At 44.5% G+C, this 25,874-nt stretch overlaps 3 protein-coding genes across 12 annotated transcripts in view; 1 reads left to right on the forward strand and 2 right to left on the reverse strand.

The window, feature by feature from the left end:
- Positions 1–9,197, reverse strand: part of TRPM8 (transient receptor potential cation channel subfamily M member 8) — a 136,779-nt gene extending 127,582 nt beyond the window's left edge. For 6 of the 7 annotated variants that reach the window (XR_003991593.1, XR_003991592.1, XM_030487662.1 and 3 more), the window contains exon 1: positions 8,476–9,159. The gene's annotated coding sequence lies outside the window, so the exon portion shown is untranslated. Of the gene's footprint in view, positions 1–8,475 lie in introns of all 7 variants that reach the window. The other variant, XM_030487658.1, reaches the window with a different exon arrangement.
- LOC115608074 (basic proline-rich protein-like) lies at positions 9,143–10,038 on the reverse strand. Its single transcript, XM_030486242.1, has 2 exons — positions 9,500–10,038; positions 9,143–9,407 (listed from the first exon to the last, which is right to left on the reverse strand). The coding sequence occupies exons 1-2, from the start codon at positions 10,036–10,038 to the stop codon at positions 9,143–9,145; spliced, it is 804 nt and encodes a 267-aa protein (XP_030342102.1).
- Positions 9,762–25,874, forward strand: part of AGAP1 (ArfGAP with GTPase domain, ankyrin repeat and PH domain 1) — a 344,542-nt gene continuing 328,429 nt past the window's right edge. For all 4 annotated transcript variants that reach the window (XM_030486188.2, XM_030486189.2, XM_030486191.2 and 1 more), the window contains exon 1: positions 9,762–10,199. In XM_030486188.2, coding sequence (XP_030342048.1) covers positions 10,037–10,199 — 163 coding nt within the window. In that variant the 5' untranslated portion in view covers positions 9,762–10,036. The remainder of the gene's footprint in view (positions 10,200–25,874) is intronic.

Here is a 25,874-nt window from a genome sequence, read left to right on the forward strand (position 1 = left end):
TGAGAGTACTCTATCCCAGCTTACATAGAGCTTAACACTACAGGTCTATGTGCCCCCCCTAAATTGCTCAGGGAATATTTAAAGGTCCACTACACCTTTTTCAAATCAAGTAGTGAATAGATCAAAGCACAAATTGTGTTACAGTTCTCAAAGCACATAAAGTGCTGCTATTGGAGACCACTGCAGAAGTTCTTCTCTTGCTTTATTAGATTCTATGATGACTGATTTGACTTTAAGCCTTTCTGATGCAACCAAGACTTTGCAGCCTTGTCTGGAGCACTGAGGATTCTGTAGTCATCAAGATTCAGCTTAGGGCCCAAGGATAATGAGGCAGTCACACTTGTGACAGCCGACATGACTGCAAAGGAGCAAGTGAGAATCCATTACGTACTTGCATCTTACTTCATCTCCCCTGCTATTCAGAAACCTAGTGCCAAAACTCCCTGGTTTTTGACCCTTGAGATCTGGGTCAATAGCAGTCCGGTGCATTCTGTACTGAGCTAAGGACAAAGGGCAGAGCTGTGCCTGCATCCTGCCCCCCTGCCTGCAAAATGCAGGTCCATCATGCCTCTAGTTTCCTCAAACCACGTGAGTTCAAGGAGACCTAAGTCCATATTTTATCTTGCATTTCAAAGTAGTGACACAAGTTGAAACTGTAGGCAAAGATGAGGCTAAGCTTTGAGGTGTTCCAGCTTTGTATGCTGCTTTGAAAGCAAAGCATTCCACACTGCAGATACGTGGTAGCTGTGCTGCCTTAGGAACATCTTCAGGGACGTGATAGTGCCCCAGGAGCCATCCTAAAAGTAGCAACCTCACTTTCTTTGAAGGGTGTCACAATTCAGTCTTCTGACTTAAATGAAGTGTTGTGCTTAAAATACCCAAGACCTCTTTTGAAAGCTACTGAACCACACTTGACCTCTCTTTTTAACACACTGTCCACCTTCAGGTGTTGGCAAAGGAGATGAACCCTTCCCTCTCCAGGCGTCAAACTTTGCAAATAACTCAAGGGCAGCAGAAGGGATCTAAGCAGCCTCTGCAAAGTAGAGGAAATGTTTTCATTCCACAGACAAAATACATCTGAGCCCATACATCTGAGTCCTGACATCAGTCTTCGGCTGATCACTGTGCAAGTTGCTGGAACAGTGGCTATGAGCAATGTCCAGCTTTTGGAAGCTTCCCTTTTCAGTGTAGAGCTGGTGGCAGTATTTTCAATTGCTAACAGCTCCTTAAGGCCCCGATCCCATTGATTTTTTAACTCTTCCATTCCTCTTCATTTCCAGTGAGTTTCTCTCACTTTAACATGCAATACAACCCAAGCACAATATATTCTTTCCCCTCCTAAGCATAGAAACAAGATCATTGTTTCAAGATCACTGTATTATTTGCCTTTCTACTAGCAGACAGTAAGACAACTCCCTTTTACGCAGGGCTTCTCTGCTGAAGGATCCACCTCTGGTGCTTCTGAGCACTCCACAATGGAAGGCTGTGGGGCCAGGGCTCAGACCTCAGCAAAAAGCTATATCACTTCTTGGTAACATTTGGCCTTAAAATCTTATCCTCCAGCTTGCTTCAGTGGTTGCACACGACCTAGTGAGCAACAAATAATGCTGCTAGAGGCTAGAATTGGACATAAATCAGCAATTAGCTTTGAAGAAGGGATATAAATTATCCAGAGGAGTATACATGGATGGAAGGTAGTCGCTTCCATCCATGGGAAGAAGCACTCTTTACACAGGATTTCTGGCCTTTGCTGGAGTTGGTCTTCAGTGACATCAAATCTATGCCTCAGGTTACGTACCCTGACTGGGAGCAACCTGCCCTCCCTGAACTGCAATAGTTCAGAAACCCCTTCCCCACCAGGGCAGGTCCCAGCAGCTCCCAGTCCCAAGTCTGCATGAGCTCGTGGCACTAGCTCCACACTTCTCAGGAAGCTGGAAGCAAGTGTAGCTGACACAGGTCAGCTCCAGGAAGTCTCAAAGGAGTCATCACAGGAACTGCAATGCCAGAAGGAAGCTCCTTTATAATTCACAGTCAGTAGCTGATTTAAGCACGTTTTGTTCCAGGGGAATTCAAACCTCTTGCTTTTTATAAAGCAGTAGAATTAATAGGTTTTACAGTAGTCTCCTGCTCTCCCTGTTAAAGATGTGAGTACTAAATGGCATATTGAGACAAGAGTTCAATTCTTAAGGAGGATTAGACACAACATCTTGAGTGGCAGACTGCACATTCCTAATAGCAAACACAACAAGGAAACCTGCATTTTAAACTGCAGGAGCGGGGGAAACTTTGGAAGTCTTGGACATAAGGTCCCTTGTGTAATTTTAACTCACTGATGGAGTAAATCCATGTACACAGAAGGTAACATGAGATTTGGGCAAGTCCAAAGCATTTCTGGAAGCTAACCCTACATAGAAAACAGGACGCTTCTTTACTCTGTCCTTTACATGATTTAGAACTAATGTTTATGAACTGAGGTACCCTCAGTTCAACCAAAAGTTGCCTCTTTGCTAGATGGTCAGTGCTAACAGTTCTCCCTGTCTGTAATAGCTGCTGAACACTCTTCAGGAGCCTCACAGTATTCCATTTATTATTAAGTTTCAACTAACTATACTTGTTCCCAAATTCTCTTTTGAAACTCATGGAAAGTTACACTGGAATGAAAAATCACAGCCAGCTTCGTAAAAACAACCCAAAGCTTCATTTATTCGGTGATAACAGTTGTGTAATGGGTACACAGGAAAGAGATTTTCCAGTTCAATGTGTACTTAGCAGCAAGCAACTGATGAGCAGGGTCCCACGGTGCCCTTGTGATATTGAATATGAGTCCTGCCACCGTAAGAAGCTTGTTCAAAGCTTGGAATCCCAGAGAACATGGGGGGTTTTATGTTAATGTTATGATACATAGCTGGTGAAGGGCTTTTGAACTGCAATTAACTACTGCAGAGGGAATAGCCTGGCTTTTGCAGCTGGGAACATTTCCAGGACTCTACCATTAAGCCCAGTTTACGAACAGAACTAGATCAGACAAACCTGGTCAAATCACAAGCAAAATGTGATGGTGGAGATTTGCCAGAAGCTCTTCCTTGTCTCTACACAACTAGCCCACGGGATTTTATTACATCTTTATGAGAAAGCTACAGCTACAGAAAGGGGGCATGCAAGGTGATGCACACAGGCAGCGAGCACCAGACCCTTTCCAGGGAATTCTTCCTGGGATCTTTCCACAGCCTGCACTGCAGTGCAAGCAGGCTCCGGGAGCCCTATCTCTGCCATGACAAACCTGGGAGTTGTTACTCAGTGAGCTGTTAAGCAGCTCAAAGAACTAACACAGGCACAGGGTAAATCCCACCATGGGCGAATTTCTCCCATGGGAAAGCTGAAGGGCTGGAGTTACTATGCCAGGTAAGTATCACTGATTTTGAAGGACAAGTTCCAAAGAAAGGCAATTTCAAGTTACACTGACATCAAATACCCACACAAATAAAGACCATCAGTAGAACTAGTGTCTTTGGTACTTGGCCAGACCTGTTTGTAACAAGCAGCAGGGCTGTACTCCAGATGTTGCTGCTGGGAGTTCTGCCTTGCCTTCAGACCAAAGGGAACATTTATGGCAGCACAAAGTCTGTGAAGTCTCCCATGAAGACTTCCTTTTCTGGAGGGGGACAGGGAAGAACAAGGGCAGATCACTCCCTCTTTCACAACAGGAAGATCCATACTGTTCTTTAGACCTTCAGGAATGGAGCATGCTTAGTATTTCAGCAACAGCCTCACACAATGGTTGAGGCTGGAAGGGACCATTGGGGGTCATCTAGTCCAACCTCCCTGCTCCAGCATGGTCACCCAGAGCACATTGCTCAGATTGTGTCCAGATGGCCCTTGTGTATGTCCAGGGAAGAAGATTCCACAAGCTCTCTGGGCAACCTATTCCAATGCTCAGTGACCCTCACAGGAAAGAAGTTCTTCCCTATGTTCAGGTGGAACTTCCTGTGTTTTAGCTTATGCCTGTTGCCTCTTGTCCTATCATCTGGCACCACCAAGAAGAGTCTGGCCCCATCTTCTTGACACCCTCCCTTCAGGTACTTATACAAATTGGTCAGATCCATCCTGAGTCTTCTCTAGGCTGAACAGGCCCAGCTCCCTCAGCCTTTCCTCATGAGAGATGCTCCAGTCAGTCATTCTAGTAGCCCTTCTTATCCCGTTTCTTCATTCCTTATCACTGAATGTTAGAGCATTATACATATACCATGTTATTAAAAATTAAGATAATTGTTCTAAAAGATCAGTTTCAACTACAGTGACCTCTCCTGTGGTGTTTCTGCATTAAATCAACAGCATGTGTCTGAAAGTTCAAAGGTAACAACTGAGCCTACAATTTTCCATAACCCTTAAAGCCCTGGCAGCATAGCACAGCTGAAGTGACATCCAGGCTCACCACGGAATTATGTGGTGAATCAAATATTGATTCTCCGTCAGTAAAGTGGCAACAGCAACAAGCTTAGAGACGCTTTCATGTAATCATATTTAGCCATGATAAGAGCTCAATAAAGCACTGAGTATCTTGGAACTGGCATATGAAGCTGTCACTGGATTCACCATGGTATAAAATTCAGGATATCAGCTGAGCCCTGACCCAGGGGTACCCATATCACATCATCTGCAATTGAACAGGGGTTTTTACTGCATATGATTCAAGCCTTAGAATCATAGAATCCTAGAAGGGTTTGGGTTGGAAGAGACCTTAAAGCTCACCCCCTTGTCCTGTCCCTACAGGCCCTTGTCCAAAGCTCCTCTCCAGGCTTTTGTAGGCCCCTTTTAGGTATCAGAAGACTGTTACGACGTCTGCTCTGAGCCTTCTCTTCTCCAGGCTGAAAAGGCACAACTGTCTCAGCCCGTCTTTGCTGAAACGAAACTAAGCTTTGGATAGCACAGGTAAAACTTAGGACTTAAAACCATCTTTCTTCACCTGAAGAAGCCATTTATTTTCACTGTAAACATTTTAAGTCCCTGCTTTAAAACTAGAACAGAAACCGTTATCAGTGTAAGCAAAGCTACAGCACAACCTCCAGATCTGAGCAATGTCTTTGGTTTAATGAAGATAATAGTTCTGCAAACCTGTCGATACTGTAAATGGTGTTACAGTGAAACTGAGATTAATAAGGAGCCGAAACTTGAGCAGTTGAAGTGCTGGTTCATTTTAACATTTCAGAAAACATCAGCTTAGCGAAAAACTAGAATCGAGAGGTGACTCCAGGACACCTTTCCCCATGGGGTGAACACGTGCTAGCTCATGGCTCTGCAGCAGAATGCTAGCATGCTGTTCATTTCAGAGCAGAAGACAGTAGGATAATTTGACCTTACAAGGGATTTGATCTGTGCTCCCATGTTCAGAAATGCAGGTTGCTTTTGCCAGCCCACCTTTCTTTTCCAAGCAGATTTGGTACAGAACAGCATTTTCCCAGTTAGGACAAGAACACTGAGGAGTGAGCTACAGCTCTGACAAAAGCTTGTTGTTGCTACTCCATAATTAGTATTGTTTGAGCTAGTTGGCAGCTCTCCTAGAACAGATTTCACACTCTGTGAATGAGGTTAATTCATTAGTTACATTTGTTTCAAAGTCTCTTGAGCAATCTGATCACTCTGTAATAGTAACTGACTGACCCAAATCTTTACCCAGTAAAATAACAGAATTTCATCCCAATTTGCTACCAGAGGAAGCTTAACCTATTTAGCTTTTTATACCGACATTTCACTGCAGAGTACGACAAGGATAACTCAGGAAAAGTTGATGTTTCCATATCTGTTTTCCACATGGGTTTGATTTCAGTCTTCATGGCAATGGCAGTATTAGTAGGCACAAAGACGCATCTCTAACACTCTATCATCTCTCATATTTTCCCAGACACACCCTGCACATTAAACAAAACACTGCTCATACCAACAATAATCACATGAACAACCAGGGTTTAAGATCGTGAACAGACGCTGAAACAGTACAAGTTAAGTGAAACGTTGCTCACAACTACCAGCTACTCTTATAACTTCCCTTGGATGGTCCAGGAGTCCTTATGCTCTCAGTTCTCTCAGTTAATCCCCTTTGTGCTAGGCCTACAAACGAGCCCCTGTGTCTAGCTGGCTGTGACAGCTGAGTGTATTTATATTAAATCCTGGCACACATCAGGATAGGAAGCTTCAACTCTTTTTCCCAATCACCATTTCAGCTACTGCTTTAGGAACTAAAAGCTAGTCCTGCCTAATTCCCCTTTCAACAGTCAGAAAACCTGCTCCACCATGTCAGAAAAAAGCATTAAGATGAAGGTAACAGTAAGTGTTTAAATGAAATTCCACGAGAGTTCTCCATTTCCAAGATCTGTTCTTAAATGTCAGCTTAATGGATTGTGAACTCTGCCTGTAACTTCTCTGTGGAACTTTTCTACAATCATACTTCCATTAAGGTCAAACCCTGTTGCTTGTTTTTACTGACATGGTTCCAAAAGCAAAAATCAATTGTCCATATGCCTTAAATCCAAGTTCATCAATTGCATATCCTCAAAATTCTTTCCTGTACCTTCTGTAGAGTTAGGCCATGGTGGACAGACTGGGAATAGCATGAAGTGGATTAGGGTTAGTCATCCATTAGGAGCTAGAACTGTTTGACATGCTGATTCAATGCTGCTTTCCAGTTACTGAACACCTTCAAGGAATAAGGTACTGAAATCAGAATGACACCGTCCAATTTACTTTTCGGAATCATGGAAATGAGTGGATTTGCCAGATGGGGAGGAGGAGTAGGAGCTGCCACAGATGCAACTTTGTCATAGACCTAAGCACAGGACCAAATGCAGGGAGCACAGTGCAGTGGGAAGCGTCACTCCTGGGAAGCTTTCATCCTCAGAAAGGAAAATCAGTGCCAGAAGGCTGACCCACCTGAGGCCAGGACCAGCCTGCGTGCTTTACTTAAAGCCCATCAGCCATTGCATGCTTGTAAAAATTGTCTGAGCTTCATGACTTCCCCAGCCTCAGAGACAAGCACCAGTTCCAGTGGTCAGCTCACCTTCATCAAAAGCAGACCCAGAAAAGCTGTAAAGTGCCCAAGGTAGCCATGTCCCACACCAAAGAAACCCCAATCTGAATTTGTTGATGCGCACAGCACTAGTGCCAAGGTCATCCTCTTTACCAATTCACATTAAATGTTGATGGAGCACTTCAGATTCCAGACTCTAGAACAGAGTTTAACAGAGATGTATCCAGCATCACTCTGTGCATCACCAGCAGCATTTCAGGCTAATCTCAGCTACAAGCACTTGAAAATACTACTTAGTGTTACCAGCCTTCTTACATGGGAAATCTGTGTAAGCTGCAACAACAGATTACATTTTGCTCTAATTTTACAAAGCTTACATGAAAGCTGTTATGTAGTAGAAAATCAGGGTAGCAAAAGCTTCACAGAAGGTCTGTGGATCAGAGTACTACAAAAAGGCTTTATATTAACACAGTGTTTTAATGCTTCAATTATTTGTGTGCAGTAGTTGCATTCATTTACAGTTCAGACTACTCTGGGAGTTGTTTTCCACATCTTGGCCTGCCACAGATTGTAAAGCTGGAAGAATACAAACTGTACAGCAGCAGTGGAAACAATCAGCCCCACATATAACAGAGGCTATTGCCTAATTGTTTGCTCTGCTGCTCACTTTGGCATTTTCTGGAAGGAAAGGCTTCTGCTCCAGACCAGGATAGAGGGAGGAAAAGGGGAGAATTACAGCTTTCATCTAGGAGCTTCCTTCATACCATTAGTTTATTCAAGCAGCTTAAGGTAAATGAAAGTAAAAATCCTCTTAAGGTTCACAGGTTTTTATCGGCACTAATACCTGAGTGGCATTCCCTACTGGAAGCAGGGACTATATTCTCCCCACTTGCTTACACACATATCTGTGACCATATCTGCCCACTCGCCCTCAACTGTTAAATGAGCAGAAGACAACTCTCACAGTAGGACAGCAAGCAGCACTGAGAAAGCTTTAGTCCCTCAGCTTGAATGAAAGACTTCCCGAACTGATAATTGGAATGGGGAAATCTGCAGTAAGTGATTATCTAGGGAAAAATAAGCTCCCTTGGTAACTGAAAACTGTGATTCTATGAATTCAGAGGCACTGACCCAGACAGAGAAGGCAGGCTCCAGTGATCCCTCAGCCTCATCCTTGTCCCCAGTACTCATTGCTGACACACACAGTTCATTTCTTATTCATGTGAGGGTGAAAGCCATTTGCTGTTAATAGGTACATCTATTCTTCCAGTAACACATTCAGTAGTATCCAGAACCTCAATCTCGTACCACAGCTTCCTCTGTCACCGCTATAAGTTTGTTTTCTGGTGTGAGCCATGGCTTCAAGAAGCTTAATGCCCAAGTGTTACTGGGACTATCTAAATATCAGATACTAGTTACCGTGTGTATGGCATAAATTGGCCCCAACTGCTTACCTCAGGAATAATGCTAATGTATTAAGTGGCAGTGTCGAATGCTTTGCACAAGTCCAGGTAGACGACATCGACTGCTTTGCCCCTTACGCTGAACTGTTTTCTGCATTGAAGTTTGCTCCACATTATAGCTTTGGAGTTTAAATCCATCAAATATTGACGCTAAAAATGGATCCACCGAGGTGAATGCCCAACTCTGCACATAGCTGGCTTGCAAATGATACTCTTAATAAAACTTGTTGATGTTAATGACAGCGATGCTTCATTAGACCACAATTTGTCTGGAGTAAATGAGATATTTCTGCCCATTCCAGGCTTTTTGACTGCCGTTTTCAATGCTGCTGTGTCTTTGGCTGGAGCCATGCCAAAGCTTGCACTTGTAACGCTCGGTGATGCATCACAGCTACTTGCACAGGTGAGTGCCCTGTGAGCACCGCCACAGCGACTGCAACCACTGCAGCTGTGAGCAATCCGGATGGAGCCCTTTCACAGCATCACAGCCACTAGGGCTGGAAGGGCCCTCTGGAGATGATCCAGCCCAACCCCTGCCAAGGCAGGGCCACCAAGGGCAGGTCACACAGGAACGTGTCCGGGCGGGTCTGGCTGTGCCCAGAGAGGGAAACTCCACAGCCCGTTCCAGGGGGCTTTACGCACAAACCTCGTAGCCGGATCACCTCCAGGACTCCAGCGCCCGCGGTGCCCACCGAGCCATGCCCGGCTCCTCGGCGACGGCCTTTCCCGCCGGGCCCCGAGGGCGCGGGCCGCCCCGCACCACGGCCTCCTCCGCCCGCACCGGGGGTCTTCTCTCTCCCGGGGCCACCCGCGGGACAGGCGCTGCGCCCTCGCCCTGCCGCGGCTGAGGGGAGCCGGGAGAGCGCCCGGGCCCGCCGCCGCCGCCGCCATCGCGCCGCGGAGGAGCGCGCCCCACGCGGTACCTCGGTGCACGCCCCCCCCCTTACCCCAGGACTACACTTCCCAGAGTGCCGCGCGGCGGACACCGCGCGGGCGAGCGGGGCTGCGCGATGACGTAACCCGTGGGGGCGTGGTCTGCGTAAGAGCGTGAAGCGGGGAGAGGAGGAGGACGCCGGCGGGGGGCGCGGGTTGTCCCGCGGGGAGCGGGGTCGCGTGCGGCGCGCCGGGCGCGAGAGCGACGCTGGGCCCCGCTGGGGCGGGGGGGGGGGTGCGCGCGAGGCTGAGGCGGGGCCGCCCATTGGCTGCTGGTGCCGGGGGGGGCGGGGGGTGCGGTGCGGTGAGGAGCGGGCGCTGTGGAGTTGAGGCGGCGGGGGCCGGCCGGGAGCGCAGCGGCTCCATGGGGCCAGGGCCGGCCGCTTTGCGCTGCCCCGCCGCCGTGAAGTGACAGCGGGCCGGCAACGGCGGCGGCGCCCCTTGCGGGCGGCGAGGCGAACGGCTGCTGCCGGCTCGGGGCGGGCGGCGGGGGGTCCGGTGAGGGAGGCGGCCGGGGCGCTGCTCACTCCCCCCCTCACCACCCCGGCGCCCCGCCTTCTCCCCCCCGCCGCCGGTCTCGGTGCGCGGAGGGAAGGCGACGGAGGGTAGCGGCCGCGCCATGAACTACCAGCAGCAGCTGGCTAACTCGGCAGCCATCCGGGCCGAGATCCAGCGCTTCGAGTCGGTGCACCCCAACATCTACTCCATCTACGAGCTGCTGGAGCGGGTGGAGGAGCCGGTGCTGCAGAACCAGATCCGCGAGCATGTCATCGCCATCGAAGGTGAGACGGCGGCTCCGGCGCTGCGGGGAGCGGGGCAGAGGCGGTGGGGGAAGCCCCCATGCCACGGCCCCGCACGCAGGGCGCTGCTGGGTCGCTGGGAGCAGCCGCCTCCCCGCTCCGGGCTGTTTCGGGGGGCGGAGGGGTCTCTGGGCCTGGTCCCCGTCGGTCCCCCTGCTCAGCGCGGCCCCTCGGTGCGGGTTGTCCTCCGCAGCCAAGCGAGAGGTGAATGCGTTGAGAGCACGGCGCTGCGGGGAGAAGTTGTTTTGCTACTTGCCTGCGGTCCTGCTGGGGCTGAGCTACGGTAGGGGAAGGACGATGCTCGCTTTACCTGCAGAAGGGTGGGGGGAAATGAGGTTTTCTTCGGCGCGGTGTCTGGTTTAAAGGCGTGCAAAGTGCGGGTTGCGGTTTAGCGGCGTTCAGTGAGTACACAGGGTGTGCAGCTGGATTACAGAGCGGTGCTCTGCCTGCGCAGCAGTGTGAGAGCGGGTTTGGAGGCAAGATGGAGATAACAGTCTTCCAAGCTTGGATTTATGTGCGTCTGTCCCCCAAGGAGCACTACGGAGACTCGTGAACTGCTTAGGATGTGCAAAATAAGAGAAAAATAGTCAGGATTGGGAAGTCTGCAGGTATTGTTCTTAACTCTCACTGGTCTTAAAGAGAATGAGCAGCACTGGCCGAGAACATGTGTTTTAAGAAGAAATGTTTGAGTTATTTTGCACGAGAACTTCATGAGCTTTGCATTGTGTGCTTCAGCTACTGAAATAGCCTGCCACTATTTTGGACAGGGTTCAGGCTAATGGAGTGTGATGTACAGCAGCTGAAACACAGAGCTGCTTGAAAACATCTTGTGGTGTTGGCCTGTCTCGTCCTTAAATTCTATGCAATAAGAAAGTCCTGATGGAAAAACTGCTATTGAGATTGTTGCTTGAAAGGCTGTTATTGGTCTGACTCTGGAGCAGTGCAGCTTGAATAGACAGACATAATGTTTGATAGACACAGACATAATAATAGACATAATGTTAACATTTTAAGGGGGAGGAGGCAAACACCCCTCTTTAGTGTCTTGTGTAGTGAGTCACCGAGGCTGGCAGTGCCTGTCACTTACTAGAGAACGTAGTCCCCAGCTAAGTCTCTGCACCCAGCTAAGTATGTGGTAGAGTTTTGTGCATATTCTCTGTTGTGTTACTCACTGTTGAAATTATGGTGTGTGGTTTTAGCTTCTTGGAGTCTGGGTTGTTCCCTCCTGAAAGTCATGTGTGCTCTCCTCTTCCACCAAAGAGACAGAAACTTACTCCTTTGTATTGTTTGAAGGACGTGGCACAGGTACCACAGTAACATTCTCACCTCATGTTTGGGTTTCTGTGGGATAGATGATGCCTTCAGGGGAACTTCTTTTTTTGGGGTGGTAAATAATACATATTTATGTGGTATAAATGTGTTTCTTGAATCAGATGCTTGGGATATAGCGATGCAGCCAAGCTGAAGTGGGAGGAGGATGTGAAGCACTGTATGTTGTTATCTTCACAGCATGTGACTTGCGTTACTCTTTTCATGTATTAATGATTTGTGTTACCGAAGTGTAGCTCGGTTCATTTGTCAATCACAAACATTTGAAAACCAAAATAGCAGCCTGCAAATGTGTTTGCAAAGCAGAGCCGATGAGTAAAATTTGTGCAGGCAATTCGCTTAGATTGGACACTGAGTCATGAAACCAGTAGATGTGATTCATGGGAAAGATGTATCTAGAAAACATGTGTATTTGAAGTCTTTTCTGTTCTGAGTGCTCTTACTAACTCTTAACTATTAAACACTGCATGTAGTTAAAATAACCCCAACAACTCCTTTAGGTTACATCCCCACCAGGTTGTGTTTTGGGAAAACTTCCTCTATCTATTTCTCAGTGATTCCAGCCTGTAACCCTGCGTGGTGATGCCGTGTTGCGTGTAGGAAGAACTTAGAAATCAGTTATCTGTTTTGCGGCTGTTTCACTCCAGTTTTGCTGCCAAGAGTTTAGTGTTGTAATGATGCTTCCCAAAACACAGAACCTTTTGAGTTCAAGGTGCTCAGCTTTTTCACTGACAGCGAGGAGTTGTGGTGTGGTTGGCATGGGGCTGGCATGAGAAAATGTTAAGTAACTTTGCTGAAGTAGCTCCTTCAAGCAGAAGGAGAACTGTACCCATTGAAGAGAAGAAGTCTCGTTAGTTGATGCTGCTTTAAACTGTAACTCTAATCAACATGTGCTCCTTGAACAGCTCAAATAATACCTTTCCGCTCCAGAGAGGCTTGACAGCTCTGGAGGAGATCATAGCTGGAATCTAAAGCAATTTGAAACTTATTTCAGTGGAGATGCTGTTGCTTAGTCTCAGAATTTTCTTTGCAATATGGAACGGCACTGTCAATTTCCCAAATTCCCTGGCAGTGTTCAAGGCCAGGTTGGACACAGGGGCTTGGAGCAACCTGCTCTAGTGGAAGGTGTCCCTGCCCGTGGCAGGGGGTTGGAACTGGATGAGCTTTAAGGAACCTTCCAACACAAACCATTCTGTAATGATTCCCAACACTTTGGATTTTATTGGCAATGTAAACTCTTTAGGTTTTGAGTTCTATTATAGGAATGTTTGGACACACTTGCTGGACCAAGGACTGCTGAAATAATGTGAAATTAAAACTGGCCTTTCAGTAGCAGCAGTTTTTGATGTTCAAGTACATGAGTTGCATCTAAACCAAAGAGAGCAAGTGCTAAACACTCCTGAATTGGGTCCTGAGTTGACATGTCAATGTTTTTTGCTCAGAGATTTTTTTCCCTTATATTATTCTAAGTTAGGTGTGATACTGGGTAAAACATCTCTGTGTGGGGTTAGTTCATCAGTTTTAACTCGCTGGAGAACTGGTTACTTTGAGGTTTTCCTGTTTCACAGACTTTACAGTTTAAAAGCATTTTAAACTGTAAAGTTTCTATTCTATTTGTTTTGGTATGAAATTCATACTAAGTAGCTAAGGAGTTTTAGATACTGTTATTTAGACTGTTAACTGTAGTAAAACTTGTCTTCACATGTTCTGTAGTTCATGAACTCAGTTTGATGGGGAGATGCATCAGAACTTGATCAGTATTAAGCAGTTCTTATATCAAGAATGTTGCATGACTAGGAATGGGATGAAGAAAATGTGATTTCAGTCTTTGAAATGCTGGAAACGTGGAGGTTTCAAGGTATGATGGTCTTAGGGTGTGCATTTAGATACATAAGGGTAGGTAGTACTGAATGTGTCAGCTCCAGTTCCTGTCATCCAGACTGAGATTGATATTATATTGTTATAAAATGTTAAGAATGATGCAAACCCAAGGAAAGAGAGTGAAAAACTTAATTTCTAATCCTGCATGAAAGGATTTTAACACAATTCAATGTTGTCTTGGCTAATATTATATAAAGACACTTTTGCCAATGTACTTAGTCCTAACAGATGCTAATGCAGCAAGTGTGGAGCATCTGAAATAGTTTGCTATCATTTTACACTGTGGCAAGCTCATCAAAACACATTCTGCTTCACTACGGGGTTCGAGCACATTTTCCTAACTGGGAGATAACTTGAATCCTCCACTGGTAAAACAGAGATACTAAAGATACTGGCTTCAGTGTGTCTTCCCACCCCAAGTAGGAAATCTGATTTTATTTATGAATTGAAAGAAAATTAGTTGCTTTAATTCTTACAGACGCCATACCAGCCATTGTTCAGTTATGAATTGCTGTCCTCCAGCTCATTTTGTGATTCCTAGTCTATTTTTTCTGTTCAATTGAAAAGTATATTGTGAATGCTGGTTTGAGTTTTGAAATTATGGCTCCAGGAATAATCGAAGTCTTAGAGAAAATATGAGACCTGTACACTTGGAGATTACATGTTCTGGGCAGTGCAAAGATGCTGCTGCACCAGGCAGGGGTGCCTGGGAGAGAATGGTAGGAGGTATAAATCTTGCTTTGTTTTCTTCTGCAGTCACTTTTAAAAGTACTGTTTCTTGCAAAGAAAGTAATTTAGGGTGGAGCAAAAGCATCTGATGCATTAGAGACATCTATGTTACCTGATGCGGGACTCCACTTTGGTGTTATTACCTCTTGTGGCCATTATTTTCTTGGAGCCCTTTATCTTTGCAGCTCCTTAAATGCTGGTGTTGAGTATGTTGGGAGTGCAATGCTATCATGGGACTGTCTTACAGGAGAAGTTATGCTTGATTTTGGAGCTGAGGTAACAATAATATTTTAACACTATTGTTGCTACTGCAGTGTATGAGACAATTGAGTTGAAAAATGAATATCCTCCAAGAGCATTGTTCTCTGTTGTGAAATATAAGACCACAGTTGTTTTTCCTGCTTAATGTACGTGTTCTACTTGACGATAGAAAAGTGACAGGCACATCAATGAGCAACCTTCTTTGGCTTCCTAATGTGGAAAGAATATCATTATTAGTTGAAAACATGGGACTTTGCTTTAACTTGCCAGCTTAGTGATAAAGTGAGGGTGAATCACCGCTGCATAGTAGCTGCCTCTTAATAACGTGAGCCTTCCTGCAGATGTACACATAGTGCTCATGACAAGGAGCAGAAGCTGATTGGAGTACAAAAGTTGGCAAAAAGTTCTATCAGAGCCACAACTTGGAAATCATAGGATGGTTTGGGTTGGAAGGGATCACTCTGAAAACTGTTTGAATACCAGTCACTCCCTTTCCTTAGCTATTCTGTTGAAGCAGACTAGGAGATCCGGCAGCTGGGGGCCTCCATGCAAGTAAATAATTAAGCCAAGCTCTTGGGGAGGGGACTTCTTTAGGTATTTGTTATATAATTTCCATACATCAAAGAAATAATGGTATAGTTCAGATATTTAGGCATAAATGACTGAAGCTGGAAAACCCCCACGTATTGCATAAGACAGTTTCATTGTGAAACCTTAATAGCAATCACCTTGTTGAAGCTATTGTTATCGTTGGGCTATCGCCTGTGTAATTTGGATCAAGCTATGAAATTTGAAAGGCTAAAACTGATTCTCCAGAGAGCCATCTTGTTTCAGGTTCCTGGGAGAGAAGGCAACAGCAGAGCATGCCGGGAATGTGCTTTTGTGTTTGTTTGCTGGGGGATTCAGTCCGGGTGATTCAGAGGTAGGGAATCTGAACCCATTATCTCTATCCAGTGCATAAGTGCATCTGGGTAAGTTCTGAGCTTGCATGTACATGGAAAGCATTGACTTGGGCAGAGCCAGTTCAGTATGTTTGGAACAAGTCTCTTAATGCCTTTTCCTGCTGGTTGTGATACCTGACTTTGTGGACCAAGTTGTGTGTTCACCTAGCTAAAAGGCAGCATTCTGTCTTGTTGTTTGTAAACTTTCAGTGTGGACAGATTGATGTAATGCGGTATCTACCTTGTAGTTTTGGCGGCTCGTATCAAAATTGAAAGACATTTCTTTTTAACGAGGAAGGTAAAAAACTTATTATATGAGTGAAAATTCAAATGCTTGTCCCTAACTTTAGCTGCATTGTAAACTAAAAGTTAGGTTTGCTAGTTGCGACTTAAGTTACTGGCGTGTCTTATTCCACATTGAAGTGACCGTGCTTTCTGGCTGTAAGTTACGTGCTTCGTTACTATACTCACTCAGCAAAAGCTACATGATTAAATATGAGATGCTTTGAGCGAGTGGCATACAAGTTACAAATCGAGAGGAAAGCCTTCAACCATTAATTTCTGAGGATAACTTTTCCTTCCTTGTGCAAAGAAGGAGACATGCTGCGGTTTGACTAATGGTGGAACAAATGTGTTGTGAGGCTTGGGGTTTTTCAGGGAGTGTGCCAGGCTTCTCCCACCGTTTGCTTTGGGGGATTAAAGCAGCATGCAGTAATGCTGAACCAAGAGTTCATGCTGCTGTGTCTACAGATCACTGCTTTTATTTCTATTTAAACTGGCAAATGAGTTTTACTCCCTAAGAAGAGGGGGCACTCAGCAAGGCAGCAGGTTGGACATGTGCTTTGCTTTGGCTGATCTCAAGCACTTTGGGAGAGGCAGCATACCTTGTAACATGGATTGCTGTGTTTATGTTCTGTATTGTGCTTAGCAAAGTACAGAATGGCACTTGCATGTTTTAAAGGTGATGTAGGTGCTCAAGTTAAGTGTGTTTACACCTTATGAGAAAATACTGTGTTACCCAGCAATTGAGGTACCCATAGCTTAACTTAAAGTGGTTTGAATCTTGGATCATGTAGTGAAAACTGATGTGGGAATATGATGTATTTTCTTAATTCTCAATATTTAAGAGATGCACTTATAAGTGTTAGACTATGGTATGTTTGTAAGTGAAATAAAAAACCCCAACCTAATCCACACTATTTTTGGCAAATGATGGAGGTTGGGAATCACAGAATGAATCCCAGACTGGTTTACGTCGGAAGGGAGCTTAAAGCTCATCCAGTTCCAAGCCCCTGTGTCCAACCTGGCCTTGAACACTGCCAGGGATGGGGCAGCCACAGCTTCTCTGGGCACCCTGTGCCAGCGCCTCAGCACCCTCACAGGGAAGAGCTTCTGCCCAAGAGCTCATCTCAGCCTCCACTCTGGCAGGTTCAAGCCATTCCCCTTGTCCTGTCCCTACATCCCTTGTCCAAAGCCCCTCTCCAGGTTTCCTGGAGCCCCTTTAGGCACTGGAGCTGCTCTAAGGTCTCCCCTTCAGGAGCCTTCTCTTCTCCAGGCTGCCCCAGCCCAACTCTCCATCATTCTTTCTTAAAGACAAAATCCTCAAAAAGTTCAAGCACAAAAAGCAAGGTGGTGTCTCTTTTATTTATTTTTCTTTTTTAATTCACTCCAGCTCCCCAAACAAAGGCTCTTTTTGTCAGTCACTGCCCTCACAGTGAAGATTGTTTTTCCCTAATCTAAATCCCCCCTCTTTAAGATTAAGGCCATTAATAGTGCCAAGCAGTTGAAAAACTTCAACCCAAACTGAGGAATACCTTGCTCTCTACTGCATCATAATCAGGAATTGGTTTTGTCCTTACCAATAAGCAAGGTAAATGACAGTGCTGATATTTTTGGCACATCTTTGAAGAAGAGGTAACGTAAGCTCCAAAAATCGTAGTAGCTGGGATGGAGAAGTCGGTTGCATCTCAACTGTGTGACTTTTTGCTGACAGTGCATTTCAGACATCCGCTTCTGCTGTGGTTAGTTTTTCAGGGTATTCTTTGACTCACACACACAGAGCTTTACGTGATTTGTGGGAAAAAGTCTAAAATGATTCCTTAGTAATCACAGTGGATAAAGTTCCCTATTCTGGGAAGGTATTGAATTAAACAGCCTCAATAATCCGAACATCTGTGAGAATAAGAGATTTGTCTTCTGTAATACTAGGTTTTGTCCTTGACTGCCTTTCAGCACTGCTTGTACTTCATGTCACCTATACTGAGGGAAAACTGTGGCTATTCTTCTCTTTTATGTTCTCACTTGTTCTTGTATTATGAAATAATTGAGCAAAGACAGTGCCAGACATGGACCAGTTGTGAGATGCTGCTGTTACTTGATTACAGTCTTCTGGAATTCTCTACTCCTAGAACATAAATATAGTTTCATGGAAGTCATCTCTATATGGAGAGATGCACACATGGAGTCCCACGGTGAAGTAAGTGGTGGTTATGTTTTGGGGTTGTAAGTCATTGGTATCAAACCTCATTGCTGAACCCGTTTTAGTGTTCAAATGCAGTGAGAAGATATAGTTCAACTGCAGTAATAAACTGTCCAGTCTGTGGGTACAGGGCACTGAAATGCTTTTTGAGGGATGTGGTTAAGCTTTAAAAAGGATTTTAAAAAATCAGGAATGCTTCAATTCTCTTCGGTCTATATGGAAGAACTTCCTAGTCTTCTGGACAGAGCTTTTGGTCCCAAGTTGTTTGCAATTAATTTGTACTTCAGCAGTTGTGATAAGGTTGTAAATGCTGCATGGATCTTGTGGCTGATGCTGGAAACAAGGTCCCAGCGCTGTCTGGCTCAGGTGGATTTGGGCTACCAGGGATCTATGACTATTTAGAAAGCTTGGTTTAGATTTCGAGTTCCGAGGTGGGAAGAGAGAGGTGGTCAGGTTCCCTGGTTGGTAGTGAATCCTTTGTGGGCAGCTGGCAATTCCAAAGCCCTCTGGAAGTATTTGATGTCTCTTTTTTTTTTAAGTGGATGGAAGCAGATGTGTTACTTAAGCAGGATGTGCACATTCAACCTCATTAATGCCAGGCTTCTGGCTAATACTCTGTGTGGGGCCTGTATCAGTGTGCAAATAAAAGTGTGTTAAGATAGCAGTGTGTGTCTAACCCAGTGAGTGACTTGGGTTTTCATTGAGGTGTGTGAAATGGGTAATTTCATTGTCTTGTTTCATAGCCTTATTTGTTTGCATAGTTGGATAGTGAATGTCAACCTAATGATTAGGCAGCTATTGTGGTAATTTTGCCTTCTGTACGTCTGTACAGGCAAGCAAAGGGCCTCTTAAGCTTACTGGAATGGAATCCACAGCAATTTGGAAGGGATTGAAGGAGTGTTTATAGCCTCAATCAAGTCAATGCTCACACAAGTTAACTTAAAACCTGTAGGAAATCCACTTTGACTTGATCTTGGTAGTGCTTATGTTTTCTCTTGAACTAAAGCTGCAGATGAAATTCTTCCTGACAGTAAATTTTCTGTTCATTTACACCACTCTATGTATACTTTACAACTGTATTTTCCAGTAACATAAGACAAAGCAGGATAGTCGCTGCTGCAGGATTTTGTAGTGATGCTTTAACTTACTCTCACTACTCTGTTAAATGTATGGTAGTGTACAAATGTGTGATTGCCATATCTTATTGGTGCCACTTCCCCTGCTCAGCAGAGCAGCCAGGAGCCTGTCTTTTAGGTATCACAGCAACCGTGTTCTCTAGAGGAAATATGCTAAAAGCATGGCACTCTGAGTGCCCAGACAGCAGGCATTTAAATGTATACCACTTCACTTGGCAAATGCCTGTATATCCCAGTTAACTGGTTGTGAACCACAGCAGGGCTTTGTGCATCGCTTGGTCACTAACGCAAGACAAGTGTCTCAGGATGCTTAAATAAGGAGGTGGCTGATGTATGAATTTATACCAACATGGAAGGTGAGTGTAGCAGGGAGACAGCAGTGAATTTCCTCAGAGATACCAAGCAATAAGAAATAGGCAAAAGTCAGAGATAGGAGCTGTGCATGGTCGCTAAATTGCCATACATCTTCATGCCTGCTGTTCTAGATAGTGTTGGAGGCATATAAGGAAATGGGTTTCAAGTTCTTGAGAGAAAGATGGGCTGTATAGCTCTGATTCAGGTAACTCCACTGTTTAGCACTAAACCTAGAATGATAGCTTGGAAAATCTTCATAGGTATGGTATTTGATAGTGAGAATGCTGATAAAGCAGTTACAAATCATTGTGTTATGAATTGCTCCATCTCTGCTCCTGGCTAGAATGTATTCCTGCTTGTGTCCCTCAGGTGCAAGTGTCAACCATCAAAACTAAGAAATAATGACAGTGAAGGAGAATAATGTTCCTTTGCTTTCCTGAGCATAAAATCAATCAATGATGTGGCAGAGTTTAAAAATGCTTTTCTAGTGAAGATTATTAGTGTTTTCAATACACGCTAAAGTCCTAATAGGATTACTTTCTGTTTTGATGCTGTGATTATAGGCTCAGTAGTAGTTTGCCTTCAAAATGCATTGCTGCTAGAACACTTGGGTTAGATTGCTCTTTGAATTTGGGATTGAAAAATTTCTGTGGATCTCGGGGCAAGCTTCTGTACAGGATGGTGTCCGTGACATGGAGCTGCTTTGCATGAAACTGTAAAACTTGCCAATGCTACTGGTATGCTCTATGGGAAGAAAATCTATAGCTGCAGCCTTAGTGCATCGGGGCTTTCCTAGAGTCATTTATCACTTTTCTATGGCAGTTCTGTTACTTGAACATGAAGCTATTGGTTCACTCTCGGAGTTGAGTAAATGAAAGCAGGAAGGAATAGAAACAAGCCTTGGAAAACTATTCCTTTACCCTGTGGCAACTCATCTATTCTGTCTCGTTTCATTACTTTTCTCATGCAAAATAAGACTCTAATTTCAACCTGTGTTAATTAAGCTTCACAAACACTGCTATGAGATTGCAGCATGTAATAGCATCTAGATGGATAACAATGTGTTAGCTGATGGGTGGAAGGATCTTGCTGTTGCCTTCTCTTGAAAAATTAAATGCGAGTCGGGTGGAGCTGGCCAAAAGGGCGCAACTTGCTTGAGGCAGAGATGCTGTGAATACATCGGTGTGTAACCCCGAGCGGGAGGCAGTGATGGTGTTAATCAGCTGGTAACACTGCTAGCCAGGCAAGACACAAATATTTACAGTGAGCATCTGCCTTGGTAACTGCTTCATGCATTTTAAAGCTAGGATTTTAGCTGAAGTCAGGAGACCTACATGGCTTATAGAAAGACACTGTTTCTCTGGGAATGTTTTGCTTACTGGAACATCTTGCTTCCCGCCTCATAGAGTTAATGCAGTTAGAGCATTGCTGGTTTGATTTATGCTGCTAATTGCTGTGGTGGTTGATGTGAACTGCATGTACTAATTGCTCGCTTGCTAATCCTCTCCAATTTGTCTGACAAAAGCTTTTAAAATAGAACATTACATGTTTTTTAACACTGGCCAGCAACAAACAGAAACAATTGGGGGCCCCTGTTTTCTTCTGGGTGCCTAATCTTATGTACTTCTCCATCCAATACTTAAAGGGGCCTACAGGAAATCTGGAGAGGGGCTTTGTCCTGTAGGGACAGGACAAGGGGAATGGCTTGAACCTGCCAGAGGGGAGATTGAGATGAGCTCTTAGGCAGAAGCTCTTCCCTGTGAGGGTGCTGAGGCGCTGGCACAGACTTTTCCCAGAGAAGCTGTGGCTGCCCCATCCCTGGCAGTGTTCAAGGCCAGGTTGGACACAGGGGCTTGGAGCAACCTGCTCTAGTGGAAGGTGTCCCTGCCCATGGCAGGGGGTTGGGACTGGAAGAGCTTTAAGCTCCCTTCCAACTGAAACCATTCCATGATCCTATGTTTAGTCACTGTAATGTGGCTTTAATGTAGTCTTGTTGTTGTTCTTCATGGTGTTTAAATAACCTCTGGAAGAATATTTTTCCAAAGCATGCTGGGGGTATTTTTTTCCATCCTTAGACTGGAACATTACCATTATCTGTATGGTAAAGGTAGAATATGTATGATACCTGACTTTGCAGTTTTAGATAGTGAAAGACATTATGTGCCATTTGAATTTGCATTGATGCGTATGTGCCACCAGAGCAGCAGAAACTGCAGTGAGCAAAGCAGATGGGTTTTGTTTTAAATTAGTGTGTCAATAGGGTGGTTTATTCAGGCTGAGCAGCTACCTGCTAGAAACTTGAGTACACCTATCATCATCTTGGAAGAAAGCAACACTAAAGCGAGGCACTTGAGAAGGTCTCTGGTATTCCTTGATTTCAGCGAAAGGTACTATCAGAGGAACCTCTGTTACTGTGCAGTGTTAGTCCATTTCATAGCATCACAGGCTGGTTTGGGTTGGAAGGGACCTTAAAGCTCATGCAGCATATTGGAGCTGGCACACAACTATTGAGGTGGGATGCAAATGTTAATGGTGATGCAGAGGTCTTGTGCAGGTTTTGGGACTCATTAATGGGCTGTCTACAGGATGTTTAGGCCGTGTTGATGTGTGCTATCAGTGTTGCTAACACCTGAACTAGACTGAAGCTGGCTCGAGTATGCAGAGAAAGTCTTGTAGCTTTAAACGGGGTGAGTTTTGAGATGTGCTCTCCTGCAAATTCTGGACCAGTTGTGTTTTGAAAAACAGTTAAACAGCCTGAATATCAAGTGTGTCTATTCCCTCAGTGTTAGTCTCTTGCCTGCCTCTGCTAACCTGTTAAATCAATGAAAAGTAATGTCAGCAGAGGGAGGACCTCAGGGGAACATGTTCCCTGGACAGTGATTAACATACAGGTTTCACTGGGGAAGTGTGTGGAGAAAACTACAGGATGCCAGAAACCGCCTTTACTATTTTGTGACTTTTGGGTTGGTTGGGATGATTTCTGTTGGCTTCACTTGTGTTCTTAGGGTGTGTGTTTGGTGGCTGCTTGTTGAAACATTAGAAGTGTAAAAAGCTAAAATTGAGAATGAGTGCAGTGGGCTTAAACTTAGAGACGTGGTTTAAATGTCCATGAAGCTCTGAAAACCAGCAGGGTTGGTAACATAACACTGATTATGTCCTTCACATTTTGTATTGCCAAATTATTGGAGTACCACCATCTCGTACAGATTCAAATCAAAACCAGTGACAGTTCAGTGATGGCTGGATAATAGTCCAGCCTTTTAAAGCAGAACATAAAAATCTGAGTCTTAGAAGATAGTTCACTAAAGGTCTTGAAAATGTTGGCTCTTTGTAAGAGTCATTTGTTGGCATCCAAAGTGAGGTTTGTGTGTTGAATGCTGTGGCCAAGCTATTGCATAAGCACTTCTATGTGGCACAAGAGTGATCTGAAAGCCCATTTGGTGGGTGCTACTGGTCCTGGAGCTAGAATCATTTTGGACTTGATGTTCTTAAAGGTCTTTTCCAACCTAGTTGATTCTATGATTCTATCAGTTGCTCAAACTGTTTCTGTACAGACATGGTGGTTGTCTTGAGCACAACAAAAAGGAAGAGAAAACAAACGGAATTTGAGCACATGGGAGTTGTGGATGGGAAAACTGTATTAGGTTTAATGTCCTCCTTGGAAAGGCGGACAGATAGAAACTTCTACGCTGATGAGAAATGTGAGATGCAAAGTCATCACTTGGGGAGACAGCGCGGGGTTTAGTTTTTAACCATGCAGCTTGTACGTAAGTAATGCCTCTGAAGCTGTAAAGATTGAGTTTAGTGGTCAGGATGGCTATATACACTTGAGGCATGGGATAGGCAGTGGCCTTCGAACTTGAAAGAATCTTTTTTCCTTAGTGTTTGCTTCAAAGCAGGACAAACATGCCATTGAAAAGGACGTGATGGCTGGAATATAGAGGCCTCTGTATGTTGGTTTAGCAAACTTTATGGATGGTTACAGGCTGTTACCTTCTGGAAATAAGCAGCAGGAAATTCTCATAATGCTTCAAGAGCATCAGCTGTTCCTGGGAGACTCTGAGATATAAACCAAAGTAACAGAACTTGAGGGAATACTGAAAGCTTCTGGAATACCATTTTCATCTGTTTGAGTGTCGTGAAGGGCTTTGACATTGGACTTGGTTCTGCTTCTGGTCCCTCTGACTGCCAACTTTAAGACTGACTTCTGTATTTAGACATCCTATATACTGTATCATAATGAGCATCTAATTTAAAAGCAAAGATTTTTAGCTACAAGTAGGCTATGGCACTTGTTTAATTTGCATCTTCTATCTACTTGTCAGGAAATGTATAAATTTGCAGTTAACTTTAAAGTGTTTAAAATGAAACAGTCCTGCAGTCATTTCCTGAAGAGAGCGGTGACAATAAATCAAGTTGCTTTTATTTATGTTGCATTCAAGTGAAATGTGACAGGGGAGTATTTGTACGAAAGAATATGTAGAGCACCTTGCTAATGACAGATTGTGATCTAAGATCGAAATAACTGAGATAAAAAATCAAATCTAATTCTGATCCTATTTAATGGCACACTGTGATTCTGTGATTTTTCATGTCTACACATGAGATTTACTGCAACACGGTGGTTTTCATCCAGTGGCCAAACTGACTTGGATAAAAAGAAACAAACATTCTAACTTAGGCTTTGTGTCTGCTCTCTAGGAGGTGAAAGCTTTATGTTGAGAAAGGATGGAGTGTTTGCTGACACGTTGGAACATGTGGCCGATTGCTAATCTTATGGAAATGATGTACTGAGCAGATGAGGCCTGATTAATAATGAATAGAGTTGCTGCAGTACTATGGCAGTCTTTGGGGAAAAAATACGGTAACCAGGCTTTGTAAAACTCTCTTCAAAAGGCTTGCAGGGTAAGTTACGTTAGTCAGGTAAGTTTGTAACCTGAGGCTTATATTTCTGTGCTCCTTTGGGCCTTAGAATTATTACAGCTTCCATTCAACTTGAATTCAGACTGAGGGGATGTGCTCCTTGATTCCCAGTTCAGATTTAGCTGAAAATAATGCTAGGAATGTGGAAGGTTTTTGGTAAAGTGGAGCAAAAAAGTATGAACTTGCTGAAAACGGATGTGGATCTTCACTGTCTTCTGAGAGTATAGCTTAGGAGTGGGTGAGCCTGTAACGAGTAATTTGCTGTTGCTAGAAGAGGAGGGTCCTTCCACCCCACCACCTCCCTTGGCAGGTTCTGGCCTTTCAGAAACCAGCTCAGTGTAAAAAATAAGTAACTAGTTATTTATTTTGATGAAGAGCAGCTATTCATCAGGGACTGTGTGATAGGGCCAGGGGTAATGGTTTCAAACTGAAACAGGGGAAGTTCAGGTTAGATATAAGGAAGAAGTTCTTCCCTGTGAGGGTGGTGACTGGAGATGAGGAACAATTCCTTCCTCAGAGGGTGTTCATTGGAACAGGCTGCCCAGGGCAGGGCTGGAGTCACTGTCCCTGTAAGTGTTCACACCCCGTGTAGCCAAGGCCTCAGTGCCATGGGTTAGTGGTGGCCTTGGCAGTGTTGGGAACGGTTGGACTGGATGAGCTTAAAGGTCTTTTCCAGCCTGGTTGAGTCTGTGATTCTGTGTACTGTGTCCTGGGCTTGAATGAAATGAGCAGCACATTCCTGAAGTCATATTGTTGTTTTATGCTAATGCTGGTCTGTGTTGACAATCTTGTAATTAATGAGTGACTCTGGTAATTTGTTAATGTTGAGATAATTGCAGCACTTACAGGAACAACTGTTGGCCACAACAGTCAGTGACGTTTTGCATTGGACAGTTGGCATTTTCTGGAAAATGCTGAGTTATCCCAAAGCGGATGTGTGAGCGCATGAGTACCAAGTAGGTTTGACTGGGTGTCCTTGCGCTCAATGTTTCCAGTCTGTACTACAAGATTGCTCTGCTCTGTATTTGCTGCCTTCCGTCAGTGAGTGTGGAGGACCATGCCGTGCTGTGGAGATGAGAATTCTGCCAACACATGCTATTCCGTGGATACGTTTGGCAGGAAATTTCCCTGAATGAAAAATAAGCCAAGGGGCCAGCACAGATCCGCCTTTTCAGGTTGTCATTATACTTACTTTTTCCCAGCTAACCCGATATTGAAGTGTTTTGGTAGTCTGATAATTGCTGACCATAGATTATATCTGTGTATAGATACAATCTGATTAGAACTGTAACCTGCCTGGTCAAAACATCTTGAGCTTTTAAGAAATGATTCCCAACACTGCTGAATAATCACTCCTATAGTTAAACCTTTATTTTTAAGGTAGTAGGAACCTTTTCTTAGTAATTAAGCTGTCTGTGTATCTTGGATTTGTTGCAAATATAAACTCCTGAAAGGAAGGAAAATAGATGGAATGATATTGCCTGTGAAATAAATGTCCAGTTATCAAAGCAGTAGCCCTGCAGAGGACTGGCTGAATCACTCTGTGCTGGGAGGAGTGTTGGAGGGAAACAAGTCCACTGGGTATGAATTTCCTTAAGTGGCTGTTTCGGTTCAGTGGACATCT

Source organism: Strigops habroptila, chromosome 5 (assembly GCF_004027225.2).
Source record: "Strigops habroptila isolate Jane chromosome 5, bStrHab1.2.pri, whole genome shotgun sequence".
In the NCBI taxonomy this organism is placed as follows: Eukaryota; Metazoa; Chordata; class Aves; order Psittaciformes; family Psittacidae; genus Strigops; species Strigops habroptila.

Bases quoted from the DNA above. Each gene is read 5' to 3' on its own strand.
- LOC115608074 (XM_030486242.1), bottom strand. From the start codon at position 10,038: ATGGCGCGGCCGCTACCCTCCGTCGCCTTCCCTCCGCGCACCGAGACC. The intron at 9,408-9,499 runs GTCATCGCGCAG...GCGTGCACCGAG, and splicing joins ACCACGCCCCCACGGGTTAC to GTACCGCGTGGGGCGCGCTC.